This window comes from Salmo salar, chromosome ssa05, assembly GCF_905237065.1.
Source record: "Salmo salar chromosome ssa05, Ssal_v3.1, whole genome shotgun sequence".
Taxonomy (NCBI): domain Eukaryota; kingdom Metazoa; phylum Chordata; class Actinopteri; order Salmoniformes; family Salmonidae; genus Salmo; species Salmo salar.
In genome coordinates, this window is record NC_059446.1 from 76,087,763 (window position 1) to 76,103,855 (window position 16,093).

General features: G+C 45.0%; 1 protein-coding gene across 2 annotated transcripts in view; it reads left to right on the forward strand.

The window, feature by feature from the left end:
• Positions 1 to 2,834: 2,834 nt before the first annotated feature.
• The window catches only part of LOC106574641 (ephrin-A4), a 60,494-nt gene continuing 47,235 nt past the window's right edge, over positions 2,835 to 16,093 (forward strand). Inside the window, exon 1 of one of the 2 annotated variants that reach the window (XM_045718919.1) lies at positions 2,835 to 3,506. In XM_045718919.1, the coding sequence (XP_045574875.1) occupies positions 3,385 to 3,506 (122 nt within the window). In that variant the 5' untranslated portion in view covers positions 2,835 to 3,384. The remainder of the gene's footprint in view (positions 3,507 to 16,093) is intronic. The other variant, XM_045718918.1, reaches the window with a different exon arrangement.

Sequence of the window (16,093 nt, forward strand, 5' to 3'; positions counted from 1 at the left end):
CCGGACCACAGATGCATCATGGGAAATTCATGATCAGGAAGTGAGCTAATGAGACCTGGCGTCACACACACATGTGTGCGCATGCATGCACACACTCACACACATGTTTTGTTCTTCTCACACACACACACACACACACACACACACACACACACACACACACACACACACACACACACACACACACACACACACACACACACACACACACAGGAAGAGAGACAGGACCTTCCTAATAACACGACGCTAGCCATGTAACTGTCTGCATGAGGTATGGAGCAAACACGCTAGGAGAAGATGGTACCATGCACACACTCTCTCTCTCTCTCACACACACACACACACACACACACACACACACACACACACACACACACACACACACACACACACACACACACACACACTCAAACACGCACAGATAATTATAGAGGACCACCGGTGGCTCTCGCCCACGGAGGTAGAAGGTGATTAGTGTTACTACACCATCCCCTGGGGCCCACTGACAACAGGAGAATTAATACCCACAACACACACACACATCCACTACACAAACCTCAACATAAATGAGGAAGAAGGTTATAAACAGTAACTATGGCCTGGAGAGAAGAGAGATGAGACAGGAAGAAAGTGTGATTTTTCTGGAAACTGCTTTTCGAAGCATAGCCTATCTTTGACTGTGATTACTGTGTGTGTGTGTGTGTGTGTGTGTGTGTGTGTGTGTGTGTGATAGATTACTTATCTTGCATCCGGCTGTGCTGTCTATCTGGCTGCTTGATAGACTAATATACTGTAAGCCTGCATTACAGACTGCATTACAGACTGCATTACAGTCTAAAGGTGAGGTCACAGTCAATGTAGCCATGCATGATATCTAACTTGTGATGGAATTTATCCATCTACTGTAGTAAACCTAATATTTCACGTCTGGAATTGCATTTCAAATTGCTTTCATAAAAGCAACCAGCTTTTATTGAAATCCAATCATAACATCAGATGCACAAGAATGCCATCAAAAGGAGATTGACACACACACACACACACACACACACACACACACACACACACACACACACACACACACACACACACACACACAATATATATAATGTGTATTCATTTCTTGACTTACTAGACGTAATCCTTTCAGCTGCTAGTGGAGCAGAGGTCCTGCACCTCCAATAAGCTCTGTTCTGGATGGTTCTCTTCATCTCTTCCTCATTCCTCCTTCTTGACTGGAAGTCTATGGGTATCTGCTAGCATGCATTTGGCTAGGTTCAGAGTTACCTAGAACTTAGCCAGTTCAACATTGAAAAACAAAACGGACAGCAAATATTAACTATAATAATCTGAATTACGACTGACTTACCGGGAAAAAATGAAGATTCTTTGGAGTGCCGATTAGTACAGTTAAAAGCAGAACCTGCTGGCATGGTGACTCTCTGTCAAATCTAAAAAGGGGATAAATGATTAAATATAAATGATAAAATGATTTCATCTCGATTCTATATTTGTATATGTTTGTAGACTATCTTTATCCTTTCTGCAACAGCATCATTTTGTCATAAAGAATATCCTCAGACATACAACGGAGTTGGGAATTAAAAATCTATACAATTATTTCAAACATAATGTGAGCCAATCCTCCATCTCCACGGCCATCCTCTGTCATCCTCTCTCAGCCCCTCAGACATTGGTCAGCCCCTCCATCTCCACGGCCATCCTCTGTCATCCTCTCTCAGCCCCTCAGACATTGGTCAGCCCCTCCATCTCCACGGCCATCCTCTGTCATCCTCTCTCAGCCCCTCAGACATTGGTCAGCCCCTCCATCTCCACGGCCATCCTCTGTCATCCTCTCTCAGCCCCTCAGACATTGGTCAGCCCCTCCATCTCCACAGCCATCCTCTGTCATCCTCTCTCAGCCCCTCAGACATTGGTCAGCCCCTCCATCTCCTCCTGACAGGCTCGTTGACTCCGCCCTCTCATCTGGATAGCACACCACACCCCCTTAGGTGCACGTGAAAAGAGCGTGGATTGGTCTGTGTTGACACATGGTTCTGTGTGACTAATTTAGTAGTCAGAATGGGTCACTATTTACTTAAATATCTCCATTTGTAGCGTACTATAAAATAATTAAATGTGGGGATTGAACTTCATCATAATAAACTATTTTTAAAGGCCAAAACGGACATCTGAAAACATTTTTGGCCCATTCTGGCAATCATCATTTACATAGTCTTTCTGGGGAAGACCTGGGCCCATATCCATAAAGCATCTCAGAGTAGGAGTGCTGATCTAAGATCAGTTTGAACTTTTAGTGATATGGACAGATCCTAGATCAGCACTTCTACTCTGAGTTACTTTGTGGATAGGGGCACCGCTAGGTTGCTTAGCAGTAGCCAACCAGCAGAGCTCATGACTTCCTGCTCCAGACAGGACATGGGGGCCTGGGGTAGACCCCACCTATGCCAACTTAAGTACTGTAAGTCTTTTGGCAGGAATGCCTAGATGGCATAGGTCTATTCGTTTTCTTTCATATTGTTCTTTGTTTTGTCAGTCTTTTTTCTAAATATTTTGTCAACCATAATTTTGTACAACCTATATTTTAATAAACTTCCGCATAATTTTGCATTTTCTTTGCCTTCTGCTGTCCATACTCTTAAGGGAAGACGAGGAGAGGAAGAAACCTATTTGATGCACCACACCCTCAGCTCACACAAGTCGGCGCAGCTCACACCTCTAGAAAACTATGGAATGTTGACACCGCCCATGCGCTGCATTGATTGGTTTAAAGTTTCCTGGGTCCCTCCCTCGCCCGTGGCCCTCTGGCCCCGTGCTCCTCCCAACCCAAATCACAGCGCACCGCTCCAGACAGGACCCACTGACACCTATCAACTGATTTCAACTCGAATTCAGAAAACGCTTCGATTTTAACCTAGTATAGTTCAGCAGGTGATTATCAACAACTTGCAAGTTAACTTTAGGCATATACTCGGTAAGTTAGTCTACTTTTAATCGTTTTTTTACATAAGGAAATAAGTTGTGCTGCTCCAGCAAAAAGGAGGCTATCCTTTTCAGTATCAGTCAGCAACTTTACCAAACTATCTGACTTTCTTGTGTTCAACTTTCGAGGGGTCTCTCAATCGTTTGACTATTCACCATGCAGCAACGGTTTCCACATAGGATGTCCCCCGAAAGGAAGGTATTCTGGTGAATTAGTTTGAGAACGTTTAAACGGGAGTATTGCGTCAATAAAGGTGATTCTACTCTGCGTTAACCGGGACCACTAGTCTACCTGTCACCGAATTCTTTCAACCAACCACTCCCACCCCGGTCCCCTCGTGCTGTCTTTCCGTGGGTCGCCTGCCTCGCCCGCTAACCGTGATGGCGTGCGGTTGGAGTCCGGGAGCTGTCACGGTTTGGAGAACTACCGTTTTCCTGCTCAACATCGCGTGCACAGCGTCGGCCAAGAGACACGTCGTCTACTGGAACTCCACCAACTCTAGGTGAGCTAAGTGTTTATAGAACAACCATGGAAATCCTCCCCGCTGCTCTGAAGCTGGGGGGAATAGTTTAGGGATTGTTCATTTGGTAGAGTTTATGCATTGCTCATTTGGAACAAGTCCATCAACTTCACTTTCCCATTATCTCACGTTTCTGCATGAGTAGCCCACGTCCTTTTGCATTAGCCTACTGCACAGACAGGACAACGCCATAGTATTTATGCATATTAGTCCACTTTGAGTGAACTTGTAGCACATTGAGATTGGGCAACGTTCAACCTCCAACCCAGTGGTGCCCTAACTGAGCTGTGTGATAGGTCTAACTATAACAGGACTCAGGAATTCTCCTGATGTATTCTTCCCTCCTTCCTTCCTTCCTTCATTAAGGTAATCATCACTGTTCTGACATGACTGCATTAGTGTTAGTTCTGTAGTGGAAACCCTTGCTTTCACTTGTCTAGCCATGTTGTGGTAGTGATTTATATGTAGGAAGCATTCAAACACGGCCCTAGATACTGAACTATTCTGCTGACAGGCGTGTTTGACTCCAAACCCCTGCCATGTGTAAGTGTTTAGTTGGTAATGGGAGCGTGCTGTGTGGTTTTGTATAGTGTGTGTGTGTGTGTGTGTGTGTGTAATGAGTTGATTGGGGTCATTAGTCAGCCAGAGAGAGGTTCACCTGCAGATCCAGGTGTTACCAAACAGCTAATTGAAGACTAGAGCTGTGGAAGCTGAACCACCTCAGGGTTTCCCATAGCTTACTAACCAACTGTCCTGCCAGCCAGGTAGGTAGGGGCCCCAGCAACATACTGGGGCCCCTACCCCTGTGTTCATCAATCACTGATCTGATTGGCCTGAAAGGGATACTTCAGAATTTTTACAATGTATAATGTATCTGTGTCCAGTATTAAGGAGGCTGGAGGTAATTTCACGAGCCAACGCTGAAATTAACGCCAGTTAGCAATTGCGCTAGTTATCATCTTGATTCACGTGCACGTGGAGATATAAACATGGTATCCAGGAGTTCATGTGACTCTGGGGAAGTAGATAAAGGGCCTCATTAGGCTTGGGCGGTATACCGTGTATACTGGGGTATTGAAAAACTATTTCCAAATACATTTTAATATTTGTAGCTAATTGAAGTAAATACCTGCAGTCAACATGTGCAATATGTTAGGAGATAAAGCAGATTGCTTTCTTCATTTCACCGTTCTTCATTATTTTCCATTATAAAGCTTACCGTAGTTCCCCAACACAGTTGAGCCAGTCAGGTGTTTGTTTGTAAATAGCACAACAGGAGAAAGCGGGAGCAGGTGAATCCAGCTATCTAGTACGGAAGAAAAAAAAATGTATGAAATGTATGCATTCACTACTGTAAGTCGCTCTGGATAAGAGCGTCTGCTAAATGACTAAAATGTAAATGTAAATGTCTATTGACAGGCGTTGTTTTATATTGAAAGTCAAGTGTTTTTCTGCTTCAAAAGAGTGATCAGGGGCATGCAAATATTGTTTTCCTTCGCAAAAAATGTATTGGTGCAACACCACATTTGGCAGCAGTGCAACGCTATTCGGCTGGCAGCCGCACAAGTAAATTAGCTTACAATGAAAAAGTGAGGTATTTTTTTCGAAAACGATTCATGGCCATCACATTTCTAATGTTTATCATAGAAACAATTTAGCCAGAAACATTTGGTAATGTTTTGCTTAAAGTTAATCTCGCATTTTACTGGAAAGTAGGCTAGCGGAGAAAAGCAGCTAAGTGTGATTTCTGTCTGCTGATAGAAGGCCTGTTTGTGAAGTCTCATCCGAGTGGAGGAGTGCAACTGATGCTGAGCAGAAATAACAATCATTTTAGATCTGTGTTCATAAAATGCTGCCAGATATTATTTTATGCGTTTTATCTTTTTGTTGTGAAAAACGCAGAAAAACGCAACCCCTAAGTTTAACTTGCTAGTTATCTAGGTAAGTGGCTGAATTAAGGAGGAGATGGGCCATCGTTCACTTGTAAATGTTCAAACTCACCAAAAATGATATTTGGTAGCGCCTACCAATATATGTATCCTTATGAGCTGGATTGCCTGTCTTTGCATATATTTAGCTAACAGCTTCCATGGAAATGAGCTATTACTTGTGCTAATTTTGTCAGTATTCTGGTAATAGATGCCCAATGGGCTTTTTTCCCCATTTGTGGCGCCCCCTTGTGTACTTAGTCGGTAATAGCGTAAATCCTTGGATGAGAGAAGGATGCAATGACGTTGTGAAAATCTGGATAGCGCCCAAACCTAGGCCTCATTGCCAAAATCCCAAAGTATCCCTTTAACTGAACCCAAATATTTTAACGTAGATGACAGTTCCAAATGTTATAAAATGCCTACTTCCTCCCTTCCCTGAGGAAATCTGACCTGCACGTATGTGATTGGATGACTGAATGTATGGTTGCCATCCTACTGTTTTCACCAATTAAATATAAATTCCTCAAGGAATGAAGGATGAGTTTTATAACTATTTGGAACGGGGCCCTGGAATTGTGAACCACCTAAAATTTCTGGGAAACACCACTGCACCTCTTTCTCTCTCGCTCTCTTTCTCAGGGGAAGCTAGAAGGGTCACACTCTGTGGCAAGGAAAACACTTTCTGCTGCACCACCACCCAATCAGAAACCCATCAGTGTGTCTGTGATACTGCACCCAGGACAGGGTCCCCAGGGGCCTGTGTGTGTGTGTTGTTGCTCTCATGCCCACTCTCCTGCGCCTCCCTCTTCTCTCCCCTCCTTCTCTCCCCTGCCCTCTCCTCTCCCTCCTCCTTCTCTCCCCTGCCCTCTCCTCTCCCTCCTCCTTCTCTCCCCTGCCCTCTCCTCTCCCTCCTCCTTCTCTCCCCTGCCCTCTCCTCTCCCTCCTCCTTCTCTCCCCTGCCCTCTCCTCTCCCTCCTCCTTCTCTCCCCTGCCCTCTCCTCTCCCTCCTCCTTCTCTCCCCTGCCCTCTCCTCTCCCTCCTCTTCTCTCCCCTGCCTCTGTCCAGAGGAGGATATTGGCTGTGTGATTAGTTTAGGTTCAGCCATTTTCCCTGAGCTGCTGTTGAGAAGCTATAGGGCGTCCCAAGGCCCATAAACCTGGCCAAGCGACCACTGCCTCCCTCTACCTCCGTCTCTGCAATATACCACACCACAGTGCTCTCTTAACCACATATCTAGGATCAGCTCACCCTCCCCAAACCCGATCCTTAACCATTAAGGCTGAACAACAAAACTGACCCGATATCAGTGTCTAGTGGCGTCATCCTACTGCAGTGAGGGTCTAGTGGAGGACCGAGAGGGGCGACAGCTGACATCTAACCTTAACTCCAGGCTCCTACAGTCACAACACACAGCAGGCTGCTGTTAATAGAGATGATTTAGGGCCCTGGCTTGTCACCTTTTCCCATAGAAATCAGGATTTATACTTTTAATGAAGTAGAAGCAGTGATGTGTGAACAGGGGTTTATAAAGTCAGCCATCTAGTTAAAATGGCTGGAACAAAGACTATAGCCTGGCTGCTGTAATTTATTACTGCTGCACAATTAGCTAGCAGACTCTTCGCTAGCACTTTATAAAACATTCATTAATATGTATTAATAAACTAATATACACAGTATGTCTTATTAATAAATGAGTATTTTGACATTTATTAACAATTATAAACATGTATCATTTTAAGCATTACACACATTTATATGCAATAAGAGTAATTGCTTAGTAATTGAACATTATTAAAAAAGTGATTAAAGTTATTGAAGTGTATCTGGCTCTAGTCTAAATGAAAGATTTACAGCAGGAGAGGTAGAAATGTACATTTGTTTTTATCGGTTTTGTTGTGGTTTTATATCCTGAATGATTGTTTTCTACATGAGCTGTCTCATTGACCAGGGCTCCACATTCTTTATCTGTGTGCTACTTCCTGGTTTAAATAAAGGTGATATAAAACAACAGTTATAAACCAAATGTAATTTAGTGGTGAGTGTGTAGCTACAGTATGCAGCGTTCCTCCCAGTGTGTAGCAGGCTGGGGCTAGTTCTCTGCTGTGGATTTGGACTCCACTCATGGGGTTTGGTTTACCTTGAAGAATCTGTGGCTCCAAACTAGTTTACCACGTAGGTACCATGCATTGTCTGTACATAGGCCTGGTCTCTACTCGTTCTGCCATTCTGGTTTTCATACTCCATATCTCTCTCTGTTTGGTTGGTCTGCTCCTTTATCCCCTGTTCTTGGTTCGTTCACCCTCTCCTCCTTTACACACGCTAACACCCTTCAGTCCTCCTCCTTTACCCACCCCTCTGTCCTCCAGAGAGGGGCGACAGCTGACATTTCAAACTAGTAGTGTATTTGTGGTTTGAAATTTCAGACTTGATTTTCCCTTCCCTTACGAAACATGTATCAACCCCATGAAGATGTCCACTTAATTAGAATTCACATTTCCTGTTGTTGCAGGATTATTTTCCCTCAACAAGTTTGGACACTTACTGTATATGTAAGGAATAGCAGTCCAGCTCTCTCTCTCTGCAGTACAGATTACTATTTGTTTGTTTATTAAAAAAGCATTTTATTCTTTTACAGCTCCTCTGTGTAATATTCATCATGTACCTGGGTTCATGTACTGTACTGTAGAGACTGAATGGAAAGCTGACAGTGTCTGTGTAATATTCATCATGTACCTGGGTTCATGTACTGTACTGTAGAGACTGAATGGGAAGCTGACAGTGTCTGTGTAATATTCATCATGTACCTGGGTTCATGTACTGTACTGTAGAGACTGAATGGGAAGCTGACAGTGTCTGTGTAATATTCATCATGTACCTGGGTTCATGTACTGTACTGTAGAGACTGAATGGAAAGCTGACAGTGTCTGTGTAATTGGGCCTAATCAGGGGAGTTATGATTGCACCAGTAGACTTGTTTCTCTCTCTCCTGTGCGTCTCTTTCCTCTCTCTCTCCTGTGTGTGTGCGTCTCTTTCCTCTCTCTCTCCTGTGTGCGTCTCTTTCCTCTCTCTCTCCTGTGTGCGTGTGTCTCTTTCCTCTCTCTCTCCTGTGTGCGTCTCTTTCCTCTCTCTCTCCTGTGTGCGTCTCTTTCCTCTCTCTCTCCTGTGTGCGTGCGTCTCTTTCCTCTCTCTCTCCTGTGTGCGTGCGTCTCTTTCCTCTCTCTCTCCTGTGTGCGTGCGTCTCTTTCCTCTCTCTCTCCTGTGTGCGTGCGTCTCTTTCCTCTCTCTCTCCTGTGTGCGTGCGTCTCTTTCCTCTCTCTCTCCTGTGTGCGTGCGTCTCTTTCCTCTCTCTCTCCTGTGTGTGTGCGTCTCTTTCCTCTCTCTCTCTCCTGTGTGTGTGTGCGTCTCTTTCCTCTCTCTCTCCTGTGTGCGTGCGTCTCTTTCCTCTCTCTCCTGTGTGCGTGCGTCTCTTTCCTCTCTCTCTCCTGTGTGCGTGTGTCTCTTTCCTCTCTCTCTCCTGTGTGCGTGCGTCTCTTTCCTCTCTCTCTCCTGTGTGTGTGCGTCTCTTTCCTCTCTCTCTCCTGTGTGCGTGCGTCTCTTTCCTCTCTCTCTCCTGTGTGTGTGTGCGTCTCTTTCCTCTCTCTCTCCTGTGTGCGTGCGTCTCTTTCCTCTCTCTCTCCTGTGTGCGTGCGTCTCTTTCCTCTCTCTCTCCTGTGTGTGTGCGTCTCTTTCCTCTCTCTCTCCTGTGTGCGTGCGTCTCTTTCCTCTCTCTCTCCTGTGTGTGTGTGTCTCTTTCCTCTCTCTCTCCTGTGTGTGTGTGCGTCTCTTTCCTCTCTCTCTCCTGTGTGCGTGCGTCTCTTTCCTCTCTCTCTCCTGTGTGCGTGCGTCTCTTTCCTCTCTCTCTCTCTGTGTGCGTGCGTCTCTTTCCTCTCTCTCTCCTGTGTGTGTGCGTCTCTTTCCTCTCTCTCTCCTGTGTGTGTGTGCGTCTCTTTCCTCTCTCTCTCTCCGCTGTGCCTAGCTCAGTGTTAATCTCAGTCGTCCCCTGGTAAATGATTAACATGAAGAAGCTGTGAACTATAATCAACAAGACTAAAGTGTGGTAATTACCACTCTATTCCCTGTCCTGGTAACACCATCCCTTCTTCATCTCTCTGTCTCTCTCCCTCTCCTATCTGTGTTGGTGATGCTCATGCGTTGTCTTGCCTGACGTAGTAAACATTGTGCTTTATGTTGTGTGTTTGTGTGTGTACCAGGAGGCAGTCTGACTCTAGTTGTGTATAAAACAATGTGTTTCAGTGATTTGTCGCAGGCTGAATCAATGTTTCTGCCCGTTGTGCTGAACTGAAGTTAATTTCAGTAGAACAATAACTCTGTCAGGGTGTGTCCTAGTCTGGGAACTTGTTTCTTGGAGCATGTGTGTGTGTGTGCATGTGTTCAGGGGAAGTGTGTGTTTCCGTCACCAGAGCAGGGCTGAGATATGACCCGTTACTGGAAAGACCAACACTCAGTCACAGGAAGTCTCTCCTTGAAGCTTTCAAAACAGGACACACTCTCCTAAAACAGTTACATTTCATAAAGGGTTATTTTCTAGGTTTTCCTTTTCCAGTAAAGTAGCGAGATACTGTAGCACATGGCAGACAAAATGGCTTGTTTTTCAACAAGCAAGGACCTTTCTCCCTGCGTGTGAACTTCCTCCTACTGAGAAGTGATAAGGAAAGGCCTAACTGGGAGGACCAACCCCAGGTCTCAGACAGTGATGAGGAAAGGCCTAACTGGGAGGACCAACCCCAGGTCTCAGACAGTGATGAGGAAAGGCCTAACTGGGAGGACCAACCCCAGGTCTCAGACAGTGATGAGGAAAGGCCTAACTGGGAGGACCAACCCCAGGTCTCAGACAGTGATGAGGAAAGGCCTAACTGGGAGGACCAACCCCAGGTCTCAGACAGTGATGAGGAAAGGCCTAACTGAGAGGACCAACCCCAGGTCTCAGACAGTGATGAGGAAAGGCCTAACTGGGAGGACCAACCCCAGGTCTCAGACAGTGATGAGGAAAGGCCTAACTGGGAGGACCAACCCCAGGTCTCAGACAGTGATGAGGAAAGGCCTAACTGGGAGGACCAACCCCAGGTCTCAGACAGTGATGAGGAAAGGCCTAACTGGGAGGACCAACCCCAGGTCTCAGACAGTGATGAGGAAAGGCCTAACTGGGAGGACCAACCCCAGGTCTCAGACAGTGATGAGGAAAGGCCTAACTGGGAGGACCAACCCCAGGTCTCAGACAGTGATGAGGAAAGGCCTAACTGGGAGGACCAACCCCAGGTCTCAGACAGTGATGAGGAAAGGCCTAACTGGGAGGACCAACCCCAGGTCTCAGACAGTGATAAGGAAAGGCCTAACTGGGAGGACCAACCCCAGGTCTCAGACAGTGATGAGGAAAGGCCTAACTGGGAGGACCAACCCCAGGTCTCAGACAGTGATGAGGAAAGGCCTAACTGGGAGGACCAACCCCAGGTCTCAGACAGTGATGAGGAAAGGCCTAACTGGGAGGACCAACCCCAGGTCTCAGACAGTGATGAGGAAAGGCCTAACTGGGAGGACCAACCCCAGGTCTCAGACAGTGATGAGGAAAGGCCTAACTGGGAGGACCAACCCCAGGTCTCAGACAGTGATGAGGAAAGGCCTAACTGGGAGGACCAACCCCAGGTCTCAGACAGTGATGAGGAAAGGCCTAACTGGGAGGACCAACCCCAGGTCTCAGACAGTGATGAGGAAAGGCCTAACTGGGAGGACCAACCCCAGGTCTCAGACAGTGATGAGGAAAGGCCTAACTGGGAGGACCAACCCCAGGTCTCAGACAGTGATGAGGAAAGGCCTAACTGGGAGGACCAACCCCAGGTCTCAGACAGTGATGAGGAAAGGCCTAACTGGGAGGACCAACCCCAGGTCTCAGACAGTGATGAGGAAAGGCCTAACTGGGAGGACCAACCCCAGGTCTCAGACAGTGATGAGGGAAAGGTGCCAAGTTCTATGACAGAGTATAATTTAAATGGGACGTTGTTTTGTTTCAACTTGTAGTTCATTTAGGTATGACAAAGTGTCAGAGGAAAATGTGTTATTGCAGGGAGGGTGTAGACTAGAGACTTGTATTGTACTGTGACTGTCTGTCTTTCTGTAAACATTACCCTACCTGGCCTCAATTTGTACATCATTCTAACAAGTCCATTCAAATGTGGATTTTTGTATTGAGTTGGAGCACCGTCGAGGTGTGTGTGTGTGTGTGTGTAATCCACAGTATTGCGAGGAGCCAGCCGGCTAGAGACTGCTTGCTGTATTACCCCTCTGAATGAAATCTTATGTAAACGAGCTGCCAAACAGAAAATATAATCCTGCAGCAAGCAATTGAGGTGGATAAACACACACACACTGTTGTAAATTAGTTATTTTCGGTGGAGAGGGTGAGAGAGAGGCCTTGCACTCTGTCTGTATCAGCCTCTCAGATAGTCATGGTGCTGAGTGTATTTACACAGCAGCTAGAATACCTCTGGTCAAGGTATTTAGGAATCATCCATACCAATTTAAACGCTAGATATAATCACTGACTCCTTGCATTATCGCTGGACTACATATGGACCCAAACTGGCCCCAGACCTCTTTCCATATCTCGCCATTTCTCTCTCTGTGGATAATCATTATTGATTTTATTTAGTGCATCTAATATTGACTGTAGAGTGAATGTCTTCGTGACCTGAAACGGCTGTTGTCCAGGGACAGATGAAGTTTGGATAGCGGGTCTGTCGGCATGGACACTCAAGCGGCTTCTGTTGGGCACAAAATGGCTGCCACGTGACAAGGAGGCTCGGGATGACGCAGACAAGCAGCAGTGTGTTGGAATCATCTTGTATGCATTAAACATCAACAAAGCAATCTTTAAAAAATTGCATTGGTTTGTAGAAGCGTATATTACAGAGTTATTCACTTTTATGATCATCAAATCTGGAACTCAAATGGTCCTGCATGTAATGGAATATGAATGTTGGAAGTTTTCAATAGATTCTGTTTGTCTCAGCTGAACGATATAGAAATGACTTAAATGGTTAACACTGTCTCAACTCCCTCTGCTTCATCACACACACACACACACACACACACACACACACACACACACACACACACACACACACACACATCACAGAAGCCTTGCCAAGAGGCAGCCAGGGAATTCCCTGCTATAGAAAAAGGGAATGAGTATTGACCGAGGAGGATGAGGTACAGGGAGAACCAGAGAACCAAGGTTATAGAACAGTACAGGAACCTACAAGGTATTTGACACATCCTGTGTTTCACATGACAGCTGTTAGTGTGTTTAGTCCCCAGTTGTTGGGTTTGCATTGTCGTCAGGTTCATCGAAGTTGGGGAATATCTCTTGAGCTTGGAATTGCCATTTTCCTGTCTTATGAGCAAATTGGCATAGCTCATATGATCGTCAATGGTGATGGTTGTTATGACTACAGATATATATTTTTTGCCAGTGTTATCTGATATGCGTAAATGTTTTTTTGCTCTGACCAGATTACACTTTGTTTGGACAAATCCTCACCAAACTGTGTCAGTATGATTGATGTATTACAGAAGCATGTAGAAGGTTAACATAAGTCCACTGTCATGCAGGTGCGTTGGAGTAGACTATAGAATTTATTTCGAAGGAGGCACATATTTCTCTACTTTTTGCTTACAAAGTTTCCCTGTTTTATTAAATGTTTTGGTGTTCTGACCTTTTTCCAAGATGCCATGTGAATTCCACAGTAATCTTTGTATTGCAGTCTATCGGGTGTATATGGGTAACACACACTTCATGAGTACGCTGATGTTGCTTTCACATTCATTCATGTTTCTAGTAAGTAATATTGAAAACCCCTCCCACGTCATAAACCAAGCTGAGACGGCTATAGAACTCCCCCTCCATCCACATGTAGGTCTATAGTATCACTCCATCTCTAACCATAGTCTCCATCCACATGCAGGTCTATAGTATCACTCCATCTCTAACCATATTGTCTCCATCCACATGCAGGTCTATAGTATCACTCCATCTCTAACCATATTGTCTCCATCCACATGCAGGTCTATAGTATCACTCCATCTCTAACCATATTGTCTCCATCCACATGTAGGTCTATAGTATCACTCCATCTCTAACCATATTGTCTCCATCCACATGCAGGTCTATAGTATCACTCCATCTCTAACCATATTGTCTCCATCCACATGTAGGTCTATAGTATCACTCCATCTCTAACCATATTGTCTCCATCCACATGCAGGTCTATAGTATCACTCCATCTCTAACCATATTGTCTCCATCCACATGCAGGTCTATAGTATCACTCCATCTCTAACCATATTGTCTCCATCCACATGCAGGTCTATAGTATCACTCCATCTCTAACCATATTGTCTCCATCCACATGTAGGTCTATAGTATCACTCCATCTCTAACCATATTGTCTCCATCCACATGCAGGTCTATAGTATCACTCCATCTCTAACCATATTGTCTCCATCCACATGTAGGTCTATAGAATCACTCCATCTCTAACCATATTGTCTCCATCCACATGTAGGTCTATAGTATCACTCCATCTCTAACCATATTGTCTCCATCCACATGCAGGTCTATAGTATCACTCCATCTCTAACCATATTGTCTCCATCCACATGCAGGTCTATAGTATCACTCCATCTCTAACCATATTGTCTCCATCCACATGCAGGTCTATAGTATCACTCCATCTCTAACCATATTGTCTCCATCCACATGTAGGTCTATAGTATCACTCCATCTCTAACCATATTGTCTCCATCCACATGCAGGTCTATAGTATCACTCCATCTCTAACCATATTGTCTCCATCCACATGCAGGTCTATAGTATCACTCCATCTCTAACCATATTGTCTCCATCCACATGCAGGTCTATAGTATCACTCCATCTCTAACCATATTGTCTCCATCCACATGCAGGTCTATAGTATCACTCCATCTCTAACCATATTGTCTCCATCCACATGCAGGCCTATAGTATCACTCCATCTCTAACCATATTGTCTCCATCCACATGCAGGTCTATAGTATCACTCCATCTCTAACCATATTGTCTCCATCCACATGTAGGTCTATAGTATCACTCCATCTCTAACCATATTGTCTCCATCCACATGTAGGTCTATAGTATCACTCCATCTCTAACCATATTGTCTCCATCCACATGCAGGTCTATAGTATCACTCCATCTCTAACCATATTGTCTCCATCCACATGCAGGTCTATAGTATCACTCCATCTCTAACCATATTGTCTCCATCCACATGCAGGTCTATAGTATCACTCCATCTCTAACCATATTGTCTCCATCCACATGCAGGTCTATAGTATCACTCCATCTCTAACCATATTGTCTCCATCCACATGTAGGTCTATACTATCACTCCATCTCTAACCATATTGTCTCCATCCACATGCAGGTCTATAGTATCACTCCATCTCTAACCATATTGTCTCCATCCACATGCAGGTCTATAGTATCACTCCATCTCTAACCATATTGTCTCCATCCACATGCAGGTCTATAGTATCACTCCATCTCTAACCATATTGTCTCCATCCACATGTAGGTCTATAGAATCACTCCATCTCTAACCATATTGTCTCCATCCACATGTAGGTCTATAGTATCACTCCATCTCTAACCATATTGTCTCCATCCACATGCAGGTCTATAGTATCACTCCATCTCTAACCATATTGTCTCCATCCACATGTAGGTCTATAGTATCACTCCATCTCTAACCATATTGTCTCCATCCACATGCAGGTCTATAGTATCACTCCATCTCTAACCATATTGTCTCCATCAACCTGCAATGGACAGAAATACATTCAATATATTCATTCACACCAACTGTGACATTGGAGCTGGAAAACATATGAAAGTGAATTGCCTGTGATCTTTATTGGGCTGACTACCTGTCTGTCTGCTTGTAGGTTTTATCTATCCAGGTACTAGGCTTGTTCCCTGTGGACTACTGTTACTCTGTACAGTGTAGTTCAGTACAGAGGTAGGGTGTACTACTGTGTTACTCTGTACAGTAGAGTGTAGTTCAGTACAGAGGGAGAGGTAGGGTGTACTACTGTGTTACTCTGTACAGTAGAGTGTAGTTCAGTACAGAGGTAGGGTGTACTACTGTGTTACTCTGTACAGTAGAGTGTAGTTCAGTGAAGTGGTAGGGTGTACTACTGTGTTACTCTGTACAGTAGAGTGTAGTTCAGGGGAGAGGTAGGGTGTACTACTGTGTTACTCTGTACAGTAGAGTGTAGTTCAGTACAGAGGGAGAGGTAGGGTGTATTACTGTGTTACTCTGTACAGTAGAGTGTAGTTCAGTGGAGAGGTAGGGTGTACTACTGTGTTACTCTGTACAGTAGAGTGTAGTTCAATGGAGAGGGATAGGGTGTATTACTGTGTTACTCTGTACAGTAGAGTGTAGTTCAGGGGAGAGGTAGGGTGTACTACTGTGTTACTCTGTACAGTAGAGTGTAGTTCAGGGGAGAGGTAGGGTGTACTGCTGTGTTACTCTGTACAGTAGA